This window comes from Anguilla anguilla, chromosome 13, assembly GCF_013347855.1.
Source record: "Anguilla anguilla isolate fAngAng1 chromosome 13, fAngAng1.pri, whole genome shotgun sequence".
Classification (NCBI taxonomy): Eukaryota; Metazoa; Chordata; class Actinopteri; order Anguilliformes; family Anguillidae; genus Anguilla; species Anguilla anguilla.
The window spans coordinates 17,486,506-17,504,164 of NC_049213.1; the positions used below are offsets into that span (position 1 = coordinate 17,486,506).

The 17,659-nt window shown below is 39.1% G+C and overlaps 1 protein-coding gene across 3 annotated transcripts in view; it reads left to right on the forward strand.

Moving 5' to 3' along the window:
- The first annotated feature begins 44 nt into the window (after positions 1-44).
- pax7a (paired box 7a) overlaps positions 45-17,659 on the forward strand; it is a 33,633-nt gene continuing 16,018 nt past the window's right edge. For 2 of the 3 annotated variants that reach the window (XM_035387155.1, XM_035387156.1), the window contains exons 1-5: positions 45-604; positions 2,282-2,517; positions 3,153-3,297; positions 3,668-3,796; positions 15,688-15,887. In XM_035387155.1, coding sequence (XP_035243046.1) covers positions 520-604; positions 2,282-2,517; positions 3,153-3,297; positions 3,668-3,796; positions 15,688-15,887 — 795 coding nt within the window. In that variant the 5' untranslated portion in view covers positions 45-519. The remainder of the gene's footprint in view (positions 605-2,281; positions 2,518-3,152; positions 3,298-3,667; positions 3,797-15,687; positions 15,888-17,659) is intronic. The other variant, XM_035387157.1, reaches the window with a different exon arrangement.

A 17,659-nucleotide genomic window follows, 5' to 3' on the forward strand; every position in this document is an offset into this window, starting at 1 on the left:
ATTCAGAGGGTGATTTGCCTTGCCCTGAATTAAAAGAAGCGGAATGTGTGTTTGCGTCCCACGTCTTGCCCACCAATTGGTCTACAGACCCGTAGCAATAACCCTCATTCTCTTCATGAATAAAAGAAAGACAGCAGCCTATCGGTGCACGGGGCACCCCCCTCCTGCGTTGTGCTCCAAAGTTGTCTATCGAAACTACTTCCAACATTCAAGCACACTTTGCCGTCAAATACTACTAGATCTAATACGACAAATAATTAAATAAGCGCTATACCTCGTGTTGAATATTCTTTCATTTTACCCCTGCTGGACGCTGAAAAAAATGTCGTTTTGGGAGTTGTAGTATTTTCTAATTGTTTTTCCTGGATGTACGACTTTTAAGATTTGATTTTTCATTCTATTCGTCAGAGGACAACGTCATTAGACTATATCGACAAGACTTACCATCACCAAGTTTGGACTTTCCACTGAGAAGTTGACTTTTTCTGTGACGGATTTGTGTCTGACAGAGTAGCTGAAATGGCTACGTTACCAGGAACAGTACCGCGAATGATGCGACCAACGCCAGGCCAGAACTATCCACGAACTGGATTTGCCTTGGAAGGTATGAAATATTTAAATCCTTGTGTTGGGGAATTAATTAAATAAAACAAATTATACGCACATTCAACGCGTTTGAGAACGATTACGCTTATTTAATGTTATGAGAAAGATATTATTTAAAAAACAGTCTTTCAGTAGAATAAACCAAGGCTTACTTGATATGTGTGTTGAATTCCATATCATATAAACCATGCAATTACGATTGCAGTAATAATGTATAAGTTAGGACTTTGGAAGAGACTTCGTAAGTTATTGTTGTTATCATTATTGGTATTTTAAAGCACATCACAACATCAAAATTAGTCCCCTCTAAATACCCCTCTAAAGAAATTGATGCGCCTTTATTTTTTTCACTTTAGCCGTACTGTTCCTTAAACATTAAAATACTATATCTTAACCAATCGGATTGATGGGAATGACAACGCGAATACTAAAATAAAAGTGGAACTGAAATAGGCCAATGTATGTCATCAAGCTTATGACACTGCGTTATCTGCGAAAATGGATGTGTTCGCAAAATTCACTTGCACTTGTATAATCGCTGATTTTGTCTGCATATGCTAAGTGACTATTTCAGTTTTTTTTAACTGTATAATAATTAATTACATGAAATTACATTTTTATTTGGCAATAATAAACACGCAAACACACGCGCGCGCACACACACGAACACACACACACACACACATTATTTAAGTGTATTAGTGCTTTTATCCATACCAAAGTGTTCGTGCTCAAGTGGTTCCGGCAAAACTTCACACAACACGCAGCTCGCTCACTTTTTACACTTGATTTTTCTGAGTCTCTTGGCGATGCAAGAATAATAAAACAGAAAAGAGACGCCTGAAAGGATCACATCAATATCTGTGCAGCATGCCTGCAAATGATGAATGTGGGAAGTACTACCATCTTTAATGCAGAATTGGTCACTTTACCTCCCGGTGAAAATGTAAATGAATTCCCCGTGCTCCCAGGACAAAACACAGCTCCTGCGCCGAGAATCATAGCATTCTGAATATGAAATTAAAATGTCATCCCCAAGCCTGTCCCATTCTAAGATTATGAATATGTATAATTGTGTATAAATTGTGATTTTGACCACGGAGCCCATAATAAGCCATGGATTGTGCATCATTTGCATCTTATAAGGCGGTAATAATAATAATAATACTAATAATAATAATAACAACAAGAACAAGAACAACAACAGTAATAATAATGACAATAATAATAATAATAATAATAATAATAATAATAATAATAATAATAATAATAATAATAATAATAATCTGGCATGGATGTTTTTCTTTTTAAATTTTTTTAAGTCCATGTAGGCTCATTAACTTGTAGATTAGTGTGGAATATTTCAATATTCCGTGGTGAGTGAGTAATTTACAGCTAGTAGATTTATTGGAGATTTCTCAGAGGCAGGTCATAAGCACAACTCATAATGAAATGTTTAAAAAAAGTCTCATGGCGCAAGCCATATTGGAAAACGGTGTATTCTTCGGTGTATTTTAAGGATCTTAAAGATCGGTTGCACATGCCTTTACTTTTCTCCTCATACTTTTGATGTACTTGGTGTTATTGCTGCTGTTTCTTCCTTAATTTTTTAAATATTATAGAGGGGTTTTAGTGGATGAACTTGAGGGTTGTTTTTTTTTTTTTTGCGATACAGTTTCAACCCCACTTGGCCAAGGGCGCGTGAATCAGCTGGGCGGAGTGTTCATCAATGGACGACCGTTGCCAAATCATATTCGACACAAGATAGTGGAAATGGCGCATCACGGCATCCGACCCTGCGTCATCTCGCGACAGCTTCGAGTTTCACACGGCTGCGTGTCAAAAATTCTCTGTCGGTATCAAGAGACCGGGTCTATACGTCCCGGGGCAATAGGGGGAAGCAAGCCCAGGGTGAGTGCAGCAAAAGTTTGGAATGTGAAAAGAAATATGGTCAAATAATATTATCATTACTTCACACTCAGTGACTCGCATAGCACGTGAGTTTTCTCCCATAGCATTCAGGGAAATTGAAAGAGTTGGTGAAACAAACAAGCAAACACACACACATTGAATAACATCCTGTTATTTGGGCTATTACTATATCGATTATGTTTATTTATTTGTTTATTTATTTTTACCGGTAACGATAAGCGTTATAGCTGGAGTTGGAAGTAGGCTAACCTTTAGCATAGCCTTATGCTATTTATATAATATGTTGTATTATCTGCATTAAATTATCTGAATGAACAGATTTTTGGTCATATGCTTATGGTTCAGTTTTATTATAATTTTTAAATCCATCATCTTCGTAAATCTGTAAACTTCTCGTTGTTGAAATACATTATCAGTTGAGAGGTAAATTATTAATACTGAATTCTGGACCCACTGCCGCCAAAGCTACATTACATATATAATTTTCATCCATAATCTTATATTACTGAGTGTCAGTGACCATGACGAGAGTCGTGTTTTCTCTTAAATTAAGTTAAAAGGTGTTTGTTTCCTTTCTGTTTGTGGGGTCGTTTTAAATAATTGCGACCCCAAAGCAAGTAGCAACGCCTGACGTGGAGAAGAGAATTGAAGAGTACAAGCGGGAGAACCCAGGAATGTTCAGCTGGGAGATTAGGGACAAACTGTTAAAAGACGGGATGTGTGACCGGGGCACGGCTCCTTCAGGTGAGGCGTCGTCCGGTAAGCAACTTTATTTATCTACCACCATTGCTTAAAGGGAGTTTTAGTTTCAGTTGAAATGGCAACACAGGATCCTACAAAGAAAACGTGATCAGTGCCTTTTAGCAAGCCTCAATTGAGATCGAATGTTGGAATGTGTTCTTTTCTTTATTAATTTCTTTCATTCTGTAGGCTACATATTAACATACATTAAATATTAACACATTAACATTGTAATAACAACTAAAAGGAGCAACAACAAAGGGTACATTAAATTAAAAAAAGCTTTTTATTTATTACAGTTTTGCTGTTGAAAGCGATTAGACCATGCGACTTCAGTGTTTGGCAGATGCAGGTGTGAACTAATGTCATGGTGCCTTGTGTCCACCAGTCAGTTCGATTAGCCGCGTGCTGCGGGCCCGTTTCGGCCGGAGAGATGAGGAAGACGACTGTGACAAAAAGGATGAGGACGGAGAAAAGAAAACGAAGCACAGCATTGATGGCATTCTGGGTGATAAAGGTAATTAAGTGGGTCTTTATTATTATTATTATTATTATTATTATTATTATTATTATTATTATTATTAGCCTGTTATTATTATTATTATTATTATTATTATTAGTAGTAGTAGTAGTAGTAGTAGTAGTAGTAGTAGTAGTAGTAGTGTTATTATTTATGCATTTGTTCATTATATCTCGGATCTTGGGGGTTAAAAAACATACTTTGCATAAAAGATGGCATGCATAAAACAGTATATGAATTATTATACAAACTCTTATTACCACAATGGTCCTCGAACCACATTGCGATAAATCCTTGATCTTCTATGTTAAAATTACAACTATTTGGATTACAGTTAAACCATGGGTACACATATAGGCAAAAAACTGTTTTCTTAATCAGTTGTCGGTATTTGTAACTATACTCATTTTCGATTCTATCATTGTTATCGACAGAACAGTATGACATGCACATTTTGTGTGCATATGCTCTGTAGGGAACATTTATCTGTTGGTCATTTAATTATTTATGAGACTAACGGTGTTTAGAAAATAAATTTGTAGAACAGATACCTCACTCCCTTTTTAAATGGTCCCCTGGAACGGGCCGATTCACCAATCAGCGTGTCAGCTGACAGCTGCTGCAAGAGTGAACTGGGCCTTCAAAAAACTTTACCGTACTGATCTGATTAAGTATGCCAATAAATCATTTGAGCAACTACATAAGAGCTCACTAAAAACAAGCTGACAAAAGATTTAGTTTGCACTTTCCGATGAACACGTGTACCGGTAACATATTTAAGCTACTTACTTTTGACCCACTTAATCTTGATTTATCAGTTCGGCAATGCAGTTTTCATACTTCTCTAATTTTTAAAGTAACTATTTCTCTGTTCACTTTTGTTTGTTTATATCTTTAATATTTCCCTATAAACAAGTGTGGTTGTCGCATTGTTCAGAGGAAAGAGCCTCTCTGTCTACATTCCAACAGTTTTTTGAAAGAGGGGATGGTTCCGAAATAAGATGATCAAACATTTGTATAGAAGGTTAAAATAACCGCTCTTAAAGCCTTTAAAGTTTGAGACCCAGCTTTTATTACTAAACTTGAAGATGAACTTCAGTCGCAAAGAGTTCAATTGAACCTTTTTAAAGGAAAAGATTCCGAGGTACAAAGGCCATTGCAGAGAGCAGGGTCCGTCCATTCTCATTCAAGACTCGCACACAGAGGGAAAGAAAACTCGGGATAAAAGGCCTGGAGTGGAAATAAAGAGAGATGAATTATTCATTACGTCCCGCTGGTAGATAGTTTTGTAATATCATGGAAGTCTGTAGGAATAAAGTGACGGTCGCTGGGCGCAAAACGCTTCTTTCTTGTTTTTGAAATGGCTCAAAATCGTTTAGCCTACTGAGAGCACAAACTGCGGCTATACATTTCGTGTCATGGCAGGATTGGTAGGCGGTCCACACGCGCGCACGCTCACACACGCACGCATGCACACTCACTATAATTTTTATAATTTATGTAACTTATATAAATTGTATTATTGAAAAAGTCTATTAGACCAAACGCTAAGATCCAGAATTATAAATATGCAATATACCCTAGGTAGTCTATCGAATATGCATAATGCGGCGTCTAATATGGGACGTGTAGCCTAATTTTAGCCTACTGAATAGAGGCAACATGTGAAATCAAGACACCTGGCCTCTTTTAATTCTAGAAAAGATTTGTCTTTTCGGTTTCAGTGTGCCATCCGGTTGGCATTTAATAATGTTGAGACTTATGAGAGTTTAGTAATGAAACGGAGTGTGCTGAATGGGTGGCTGTCGGCGCTGAGTGTAATCGCTCTTGCACCCAGTGAGAAACCCGTTTATCCATAGTCAGCCCTCCCTCCCCGAGCCTGTAGCACAAACCTTACGTCGAAGGCTTTAAGGCAGATTAAATTCTGTCTTTTATTTCTTTTTACTTTCATCTCTAAACGGCTTGCTCTGACTCGCCTTGGGCACAGATTCATGAGATTTTAGTTTTACATTGCATTTCTGAAGGTTTTATTTATGTTTTTATTCATTTACATTTCATGTTAAATGACTGTAAACACACACACGCACTCACGCACGCGCATCAGAAAGTTACTTGTCTTAAAGATGCGAATTATATAATTTAATTCCTTTATTCTGTGTTTTATAAATATACGACCTTTTTCTGTATTAAGCCTAATCTGTTCTGTTATTTTTTCACTATGAAACAATCACCGCAATTTGTCGTCGATGGTGCATTGTTCTTTTCTTTTTTTTTTTTTTGGATAGGCCTACTTTTTCTTCACTCCTTTTTTATTTATTTATTTGAGGAAGGGAGGGAGAAATCAGCGGTCCTGCCGTGGAATGCGGCATAACTCCCGAAGGTCCTACTCCTGAAGGAGTAATGAGAGTGGACTGAATGAGGGGGATGGAGTATCACTTCTGTATCGCATCTGCTAATTTGAACTCACTGGCTTTTGTAGGTAGGGTACCTTCTGCAGTCAGTTGACCTTTCTGAATCAGAGGTTTCCTGAGGTTATCTGGGGATTGTGTAGCCACTATCTTCCACTTTGCTTTTGGCTAATGTTTTAGCCTGGACTTTTATTTTAATAGCCTACGTAACGTTTAAGGAACAAATTGTGAAGGAACTTAAACACTTGTGTTCAGCAACCTTAATTGAGCAAGAGATTGACTGTAACAGAACCCAGCATACACAGGGGTCCCCGGGACCGTGTTTGAGAACCACTCATCTAACGACTCCTGAGTATGAGAAAATGCGAGGTTTCAATTTCTCAGGAGAATTATGGCATAGTTTTCGTAATATGAACAGAGACACACATAGAACCGGGACCTCGTAGGCTACTGGAGGCGCAGCATCACCCCAATCTGGAAAAGGGACCGGGTGCTTGGGTTTGCTGGAGAACAGAGAAAGTAATGACTTCACCAAACCAAGATACGTAATATCTAAATGTAATTTGTAATCCGTTAAAAATTATGCCAAATGCATAAGTGGCTCAGCTATTACTGATGTATTTTTTCTACTAATAAGAGCTATAAGCCCACTAACACATGGACGTTCTGCATCGCCATTTCGTAGAAACGCAGAGTTGCCTTTGAACTTTTCCAAATATTTACAAATCATTTTGATGATTACTTGTGCAATGATTTCAATGAATTAGAGATGGTAAAGTTATTGCTGGGAAGGTATCCTGCATTCTTAAAATGTATACATCCCGAACATGTTTTGCGATAGTATATCATTGATGCCATGTATTTCACCTCTTTTGCAGCCTATTACAATTTGAGACTGTCTGAGAGCATATCTCGGGTAGAGAGAGTCGGGTAGGCCACTATAAACATTTACACTAAGAAGCCTATATAGATCTGAATAGATTTGAACCAGCTCCGACAAAGCACAGCACGGACGAAATTTCTTGTAGCCTACAAGGAAATTGTGCCAATTTATTTATTTATTCATGTATTTATTTATTATGAGGTGAAGTGATAGTGTTGGAGCGTAACACTTCAGGTGTGTAAAATTGACAACATTGTGTCACTTCAGCTTTCAATATTCAAGCGCAAAATTACAGGCTATATCAAAGAGGTAGGCAAGGGGGAGAGGGGGAGTCACGTTTGAAACATAAAAACAATTTCGTCAGTTCGAAGTTCGTTCGGCTCGGAATTTTGACCCCTCCCCCCTCCCCTTGGAAATGCCACTGATCCCAGCACTTCCACTGGAAAAAAAACGTCATAAAAAAAAACATAACCGATGGCCGAACGACGCAGGAGATATTGTAGCCAAATATCAAGATTTAATTGTATGAATGAACAAATAACATACCGTTATTCTTCACTTAAAGGACAAGAAAAATGAACGTTTTAAATGATAGGCCAAAAGAACTGGAACAGTCAAGTTGAATTCGGGATGGTGAGCAAAATGTGAATGAAATCTTTCACTGTTAAAACTGATTTTGTCACGTTCACCCCCTTTAAAAAGAAAATATTCAAGCCAAAAATTGGTTATAATGCAGAAAGTGGAGGAAAGGGAAATCCAGACAAAACCCAAACAGACCATAGACAGACTCTGTCTTTCAAGTTCCGTTTTCCAATTTCAATTTTCGGTTTGGGGAACAGCCTACACTAAAAAAAGCGAAGGGGATAAGGCGAAAGACCACTTCAAATGAACCCATCTGGAACGACGAGAGAGATTTGGAAAAAGTATGGGGAAGTTATAAGCTATTAATAACATTTTTCCTCGGGCATTGGGAGTCCCCCATTCGCACGGTCTCGGAGCTATTTGGCGGGGTTGAAACTGAGGGAGACCGGATGGGGAGACCCAAATGTGGGGGCGAGATAACTGCCTGTCTCCTGTGCTGCGTGACCATATTAAAATTGGATTAACCCCCGCTCTCCTCTCGCGCCTCTGCTCTTATCTCAATGGAGTTTACATGGGGGATTTCTTGGAAGTACAGAAATATCCTCTAGCAAATTGTACATACAGCAACAATCGTAAGCTAACAATTTAATTCGACTACTACTACTATTACTGCCGCTACTGCTGCTACTAGTCTACTTAATAATAATAATAACAATAACAATAATAATAATAATAATAATAATAATAATAATAATAATAATAATAATAATAATAATAATAATAATAATAATAATAATAATCCTATAGGCTTAATTATCGACAGGTTTGACGCAATTATTATCGAATAGTGTCCTGTAAAATACCCCAGGCTATATAGGCATGATACATAAAATGATACATGAAGAAAATACCAAAAAATCTGCAAATTTCCTTCATTGGGAATTTTTATAGTTTCGTAAAACAGAATTCAGCGCTGCTTATCCCGTGAACAACTGTAGCTGTTACAATTTACGTATGGAAAACAGAATGTATGGGCCATGTTGAAATCTGGATGATTCAACGATTTTTACCTACTGTTACCGACCTTTTTCCATTGCATAATAATGTCAATTCTTATTTTATATAGGCCGCTTAAAAAGCTTGACACGCGAAGTCGGATGTATTTGGAAATAGGTGAGAAAGAAGAGTTGTGTGGGGTGGGGGAATGGTTGTTAAATTATTGTTCTGTAGAATAAGCGTTCCTCATTAGATCTTCCGAAAAGGGACAGTGAAAGTCAGGTGATTTCCAGTCAATCTGAATTTTCATTTTAGAATTTGATATAAATGTCGCTTATAAGATTGTCCTAACCTAAGAACGGGTTTTATATTCCATTATTACTAAAAATGTGTAAAACTTTTTTCTTAGTAATTTTTATCGCGTTAGTGATTTGTGGAGCTCTTGGATTCTTCCTTGTTTTACTGAAAAAGCCTGCGCTCTTGCACTGCCCCAAGCTCCACCCATTTGGCTCTGCAGTAAGCAGCCTCTCCCTTTCCAAGTGGTGCTCACTGAACTAGCGCTACCAGTTTGTATGAGTGAGTTGGGGTGGGGCTGGACCTGAGTGCGCCTGGACCTAGAGGTGGAGCTGGACTAGGCCATGCTCCACCCATTGGCTCTGCAGTGAGCAGCCCCCCCACCCCCACCCCCACCCCCGCTCACTCTCCTGTCTCTGTCAGATCAATGGGCCCTCCCTCTATTGTCAGAAAAAAAAGAAAATAGGCCTTCTGTTGTTCTGGGTGCTCAGATCCATTGCGAGCTGGCAGGCTGATGAACTCCTCGAGAAAGTTTATTAAGAAGATGAAAACAATGAGAACTAAAGCCCTTTGAGTAATTGTGCAGACAGTTTATAAACCCACAGCCATTGTATTCTGAAGCCAGAGGCATGCGTAGTCTTGAATGGCTGCCTCCGTAAGTGACACGGTCGAGCTGGACAACAGCGTGCTAAAAAGAAATGGTATGCGTGCACATGCGTGTCAATTTTAATTTAGGCGTTCATCTATAAATTTATAAATTGCACTTACAATTATTTCATTATTCATTTTTAGTGGTTTTACATTGCTTTGGGCCAATGGATCTGGAAAATGGAAAAGTGCAGCTAATATAAATCTAAAGGGAGATGATGTCCCAAACATTTCCTGAAAATGCACCTCTTGTGGGTTATGTTGATTTGTGACTGTAATCATCCACATTTAATCTTCCTGAAGGGGGAGAGGGGCTCCCTCTGGAGAGGAGAGTTCAGACAGGGCAAAACAGAAGCCCCTCGCACCACACCAGTCCAATCCAATAGTCGTCTAATTTATTAGCAGCGTTGTCTGATCCCTATACCCCCTCAATTCCAGTGCCTCTCCTATCAGCTAGGAAGAGGGCTTATAGGGTGATACCTTTATAAAGCTTTTTATATGGCTTTTTAATGAACAAAAATAAAAAAATTTATTTTGCCAAACAGGTCACGAGGGTTCTTCTTTATTTCTTCTTTCCCTGCTGCAACGCTGGCTATTCTGCATACATTCTTCATCTAATTATTATTTTCTAAATAACATGTTGAATATTTCTTCTTGTTACACTGGGACGTAGTCACTACAGAAGAGACAAATGGGGGGGGGGGGGGGGGGGGGATTCCCAGATCCTTAGAAACCTGAGTGGGGATCTGTCTAGACAAGAAAAACAATTTATTTTGTGGAGAGGCATTTAGTTCTCTCTCAGCTGTACCAGACCACAGAGCGAGACAAGTGCTCTCAGTATCACAGATTAGATCCTAAAGGACTTCTCTCACCTCTCTGGCGTACTTGGGGTTGTGCAACAGACATCTCATTAAATTACCTGATTCAGAATGCTGGCTTTTTGACAAGTGTTATTTCCTCACCATTCACAGCATCCTTTAGGAAAGAAATAGAATCTAAAAGGCCTCTCACTTTTTTTGTCTTTGAGTGCTGTGTTGGGGTAAGAATTTTTTTTGGATTTGTTTGGAAAACGTTGAACAAGAAAGTGATATTTGCCTCTTTAGATTTATTTGTCCACTCGCTTTGTTTTCACTCCCAGGCAAACTGCAAGGGCTCCCCCGATATGACTTGCATAACGTGAAACTGATATGGACTTGCGCATGAAAATTATAGATGTGACTAAATGAAGTGTTGCAGGTGCCCTTATGTTCACAAGCAGTGCTGTGATTGTTATTCGGGAGCCCGAGACAGCGTTTAGGAGCACAGAGCCAATGTGTCTGCTCTTATGCTGCAGGTGCCTCGGGGCAGCGCAGTGCTGCCAGAGAGCGTTTCAGATCCTAATAACCGCCTGGAGGATAAGGCCCTTCCATGCCAAAAGAGCCGGGGCAGCCCAACCCGCACCGTGCACTCACAGACACACTGAACCTTCACAGAGACTCTGTGCTTTCTCTCATTCAGTCTTTGCATTCACAGGAGCTCTGTGACCTCACTGCTACTCTGCACCTTTACTGAAGCCCTACGATCTCAAAGACACACCGAGCTGTCACATATGCACCATGATATCTGTCTGACATGACACATTCCTGGGCTGCTGCTAAGGTGGTGTGAATCTTAGAGGCATGCCACCCACTCCAAACATTACATTACATTGCATTTATTTGGCAGATACTTTTATTCAAAGCAACATACACTAAGTGCATAGCGAAGGTCATTGGAAAAACAGCAGTCAAAACAGATGGATGGAGTTCGATCTCACAGCATCAATTTCTATGTTTAGCTTTAACAAATCTATAAATTTAGTTACATTTTCAAAGCATAATTGCTTTCCTGTATCTCCCAGATCTTCAGTTTAGCCTTGAAGTGGGACATAACTTAAAGAGAAATCCTGTACTGTTGTGTAAGAAAACAAATTTAGTCTCTCAGCCGGTGAGTGATCTTTCTGATCTCTCCCTTTCTTTGCTCCCCGTAATATGTTCTGATGTACGAATACAAGTATCTGATGTTTAAATCTCCCAACAGCCCCAGGGACTTATTTATATCAAAGCCTCTGGTCAGAGAGATTACATTGTAGCAGATGGATGTTAGTGATATCCAATCAGATCACAGTCACAACTATACACACATTAGGGGCTGTCTGTACAACAAAGTTTTTCTTGTTCATTCCCAAAAGAAAAGAATAGTTACAATGTATGCAATTAAAGATTCATTAAAAATAAAAACAAGCAAAAAAAACCAAAAAAAAAAAAAACAAAGACGAAAGATATACACAATCTCTGTAGCGCATAATGTTAATATAGTGTGTCATGTCTACGTACAGCTTATTATTTAGCACAATGCGTCTCCACAAATGGCATAGCCACACAAAGGCACAGGCTGCGTTGCTACTGCTGTGCTGATTGTCATCAAAGCATATCTCAGTGGGAATGGACCTGTAATTACTTAATGGGATTTTAAAAATTAAATTAAAAATCATTAGTGATGAAAATTGACACTTATTTGAACATTTTTCTCAAAGCCATGTTTTATTGGTAAATTCTGGACTATCCGATAGGTATTCTGTATACTTTTCCTTAAACATGCTGTGTTAATCTGGTATGTAGGGTCTGATGTTCGATTGTGTTTTGTTTTTTGTATTTGTGTAATTCCTAAGTATCGTAAGGTAGATGGTAATGGTAATAAAGGACTGAATTGGATTGAATTGAACTGAATTGAATTGAATTGAATTGATGGAATTAATTTGGCTGTAAATACTCATCAAATGATTAGATGGATTATCAACATACTTTAACATTTTACTGGAATTAGAGTAGGGTCATCACAGAGGAATACAATCAAGATGTTACATATTGTTCAAATAGTATATGGTGCAAACTCTTTAAACTTTCTTTTAGAATATATTTTAGAATTCTAATTCTAATTCTAAACACTGACCTTAATCCTTTAATTGGCCTTTTTTATTCTAGTCACAAATGAGTGCGTACTTATGATCAATTTGAGTAATTCATACTAAAATGAAATGGAAATAGTCTAATTTAATTGCCAATTTATCTTTGAACAGAAAGCATAATATCACGTTATAACTCTGTTTACAGCTATCTGTTATTGCTGTTACGTGCTGTGCAGATTCTATGCAAAGCGCATCATGTCTGTGGAACATGATAGTGATACATTTTTTTACAATGCAATTTGAACTGCATTTTTTGAGCAACTGTAGTTTCACAAGCTACATTTCTCTTTGGGATAGCTTGACTCGATTTAAACTACGTTCAGTGTGAAGTACCTGGTAGTTTGTATGACTGTGTTTCTGGTTAGTTTCCCCAATTTAGTTTAGTTAGTTTTTAACAGATTTTGGTTGTGGACTTGGGGAGTGGGGGATGGGGGGTTGAGATTGTGATCGCTGACTGCGGTGGGACTGTACAGGTAGGCTAGAGACCCGTGCAAGCTTGAGGGCAAGATCTGATTTTGGCGGGGAGTAGCACAGTGACGCCATCATAGGGCTGCCCAGCCACCCGTGGTGAACTGCCTCTTTAGTGTAATGGTTAAAATGATCACCTTGGCAACTCCAGTTCCTGCCTGCTTGCTGATGAATTCACAACAATAATTTTTAATTCCTAGATTCAAACTAAGGGAGCAAAGTGATCTGATTGGTCAGGCTTTTGTCATATTATATGTATTTTAAAATATATTTTATCCCCAGTTTTATTCCTTGTTTTTCCCAACCCAAACTCAGTTGATATCCCACTCCAACCCTTCCCGCCGAAGTCAGGAGGATAGGGCAGATGCGGGACTCCTCCGAATTTACATGGCGCCTATTCTTGCTGTTTTTCACACTGCAGACGCACCACCAATTAAAGTTGTCTGAGGATAGCAATGTCAGCAGGCACTTTGCAGGCACTTAGTCTGACCAGGAGTGGCCGCCAGAGAGTCATGAGAACGAAACTAGCCAGCTTGCCCCCTATCACTCCCCAGTGAGGCTGGGCCAGTTGTTTGCTTGCTTATGTGGACCTCTGGCCGTAGTCAGCAATGGCGCTACTGGTACTCAAACACCCAGCTGCAGAGTTCATGCTTTTACTTTCGAAACAAGTGTCTCCAGGAGGCCCTTCATTATGTTTCTTAAAAATATAGCTGTATTTCAGTTTTGGTTTATGCACACAAAATAGAAAACATTTTAGTGCCAGTCATATCAAATCATATGCAGAACAATATAACAGTTCCACACATGGTACCAGTCTCAAATGTTGCAACCCACAGGGAGTTGGAGACAAATCCTTTTGCCTTGCTCTTGTAAAAGGCAACATAAGGATATATTTTATGTGTACATATGTACATGCAGTGTATTTTGATGCAAGTGCAGGTCACTTTGGGAGAATCAGGCGGTGCATTAATAGGAGGGAACAGAGCTAATGTAATGATTGCGCTCTAATGTCCCACAGACACACCTAATCTAGTGAGCTCACTGTGAGCTTCAGAGGCTACTAATGTGGACGTCACACAATCCCATAATTCCCTGTTTAATTAAAGAGTGGGAGTGGAGTGGGAGTGGCTTGTGGTTTGCAGGTGGAGTTGCTCTGATGCAAGCTTTGTTGCTGTGGTGAAAGCCTTTGGCTGGTCAGTGCTCCATCACATGTACACACCAATAAAATGTGTACCCCCAAAACTGACAATCCAAGATAAAAAGACATGGTTTTTTTTTCTTTGAACAGCGATAATTATTTTGAGCCGCTGCATACAGAGCTACAAATTTGCTTGATACAAATTAGTTTGATCCCAAATTAGACCACCAGCTATATATGACCATGAGATTAGAACAACAGGCATCACTAATTTCCATTGGCTGAATTCTGATGTGGACAGAAGTTCAAGAAGCATGGTGGCCTTAAACCAGGATAAACACTGTAAACACAGATTAACTCATTTGGAAGCTGCTGAAATGGATGCTGAGTGTTTAACTATAATTTTAGATTTTAGAATTTGTTCTCGTATCAGTAAAAGCTGTGGTATGATAGTGGGTGTATAGAGGTGTCAATCAATTTAACATGCTTTTCTAATTATAGTAAATTAAACTTTATTCTGTACCAATGCTGAACCACACATAACAAATTTTTTTTAACGAGAATCTTAATTACCTGGTTGTGCTATTTGTGTCTTGAGCTGAGCTGCTTATGTTTCCGCACTGTGTGCGTCCTTGTACTTTGTGTGTGTGTGTGTGTGTGTGTGTATTTCCCAGCATATGTGTACTGTAGACAACAGACATAATGCAAAGAGGTGCCTTTATCTGTAATGGAGCTGGCTGTGTGAAGGGTAACATTTAAGGAAATAAATCTGTTGCCATTATTTTAAGCTCTGTTTGGAAATACAGTTCAGGGGATTTAATGGATTCCGTGCAGCATTATAGTGGAAATACTTACACGTTGGCACTGCTGTCTCTGTGCCCTGGGCCATTGTAAGAGAATAGTGGCACATGGATCAGCAAGGTGGTGTGAACAGATTACTCCCCCAATGAGCTCTGGGGGCTGTGTGCCTGGGATTGACTTCTCATATATAAATAACCACAAATTAAAATAATATTAGCTGCTTCCCGCTTGCCAATAGTGACAGCCACTGCTTGATACGATTTTTGAATTTCCCCTCCATCTTTTCCTTATCATTCTTCCCTTATGTTCCTCTTTTGCATTCTGACATTTGCCCCTGTTTCTTTCACTCTCATAGAAAGGTCATGACTCAGAAACTGCATTGAGTGCATTGTTTGAACTTTGTGTGGGCAAACTAATGGCAATTTATTCAAGAGGTGGAAGAAATCACTAGTTACTTGTAAGACAGGTTTAATATCACTGTGACAAATGGGGGGAAAAATTGCTTTTCATCGGTGATGGAGGGGCTAAGGACTTCAGGGACGTAGCTGTCATTTGCTCTCGATGACTCATTCACCTTTATCTGAGGAGGACAAATGGTCCAAAATAGTTCAGGAATGGCAGCACACGACAGCTCTATTCTACATAGAATTCAATTTTGAGCTAATCCAACTGCCACTCCTTCAGGTAGCCGCACAGACGAGGGCTCAGAGGTGGAGTCAGAGCCAGACCTGCCGCTGAAGCGGAAGCAGAGGCGGAGCCGCACCACCTTCACGGCAGAGCAGCTGGAGGAGCTGGAGAAGGCCTTCGAGAGAACGCACTACCCCGACATCTACACCCGCGAGGAGCTGGCACAGAGGACCAAACTGACTGAGGCTCGCGTGCAGGTCAGATGTTCTATCTTTCTCTCTCTCTCTCTCTCTCTCGCAATTCTATTCAATTCATTTTATTGGCATGACAAATTTGTACATTTGTATTGCCAAAGCTGGTAAGATACATACATACTCTGTCTGTCTCTCTCTCTCATGTCATGCACATATGCATGTTGACATGCAACAGTGCAAGTACACTCACGCTAGTACACAGGCCTTGCATACAGACATTTATTAATACAGGTACAACCCTGACATGTGAGGTCAGCTGGCTCTTCCTTTTCTAGTCTGTAGTCCCAACTACACCACCATAACTACTGCACTTGAGAAATGTTCAACTGCTGGAACTGTCACAGTCACTGACTGTGTGATGAGGTGGATATACTTATTACTAAACTGTTGAGTAAAAAAATGGATACCCTTATGGCTAAACTGTTGAATAATGAGATGGGTACCCTTATGACTAAACTGTTGAGTAATAAGATGGATACCCTTATAACTAAACTGTTGAGTAATAAGATGGAAACCCTTATGACTAAACTGTAAACTGTTGAGTAATAAGATGGAAACCCTTATGACTAAACTGTTGAGTAATGAGATAGTTACCCTTATGACTAAACTGTTGAGTAATGAGATGGAAACCCTTATGACCAAACTGTTGAGTAATAAGATGGATACCCTTATGACCAAACTGTTGAGTAATAAGATGGATACCCTTATAACTAAACTGTTGAGTAATAAGATGGATACCCTTATAACTAAACTGTTGAGTAATGAGATGGAAACCCTTATGACTAAACTGTTGAGTAATGAGATGGAAACCCTTATGACTAAACTGTTGAGTAATAAGATGGATACCCTTATGACTAAACTGTTGAGTAATAAGATGGAAACCCTTATGACTAAACTGTTGAGTAATGAGATGGAAACCCTTATGACTAAACTGTTGAGTAATAAGATGGATACCCTTATGACTAAACTGTTGAGTAATGAGACAGTTACCCCTTATGACCTGGGGAACAGTTTGGCCAGTATTTAATCAGTATTAGATGGTCAGATATGAATTGAGAACCATGGCAAACTTGTAACAATCTCTCTCTCTCTCTCTCTCTCTCTCTCTCACATCCAGTTTTTACACTCAAACAAGCTGTATACTCAGCTTTCTTCTCTCACAGTACAGTCAGGTGGTTGCCATAACCAATTTTACATATGTATTCATCATCCATCTCCAGAACTCAGCAAAACTAGGCAGATGTCTAAATCCTTGCTTCCTGCTTTCTTTCAATATTAAACGATTTATGCCTGGCTGCTTTTAGGATAAAATGAGAGCATTCACCACATGGATAATATATTATATTGAAACGGAAAAGAACAGTACTGTGAATGTGCAATGTCACTGGACTCGAAAAGAAATGTTATTGAGTGATTAATACACTGGACCAGGAAGCACTTGACTTTTCCAGCTGGCCACCTTTTCCGCCCATTTATCTGGTGGATTTGAGGAGGCCACGGGGACTGTTATAGACTGATTGTCATTGGCCAGTTGGAGAACATGTGATGGCAAGAATGGTTGTGAATGGTCATTCAGAGGCCATATGAATTTGAGAATCACAGTGATCTTATGTTAATCTTATATTCCTAGCAATACTACAGGCCCAAACAGTTATTTATTAATTTGTTTTTGAATGATAGAGCTAAACCATGTCATGTATAACCTGTGGTATTTAAACCATGGATATTATTTGTAAATGCAATTTTCTTTTGTAAAATACTTTGAAAATCTCTAG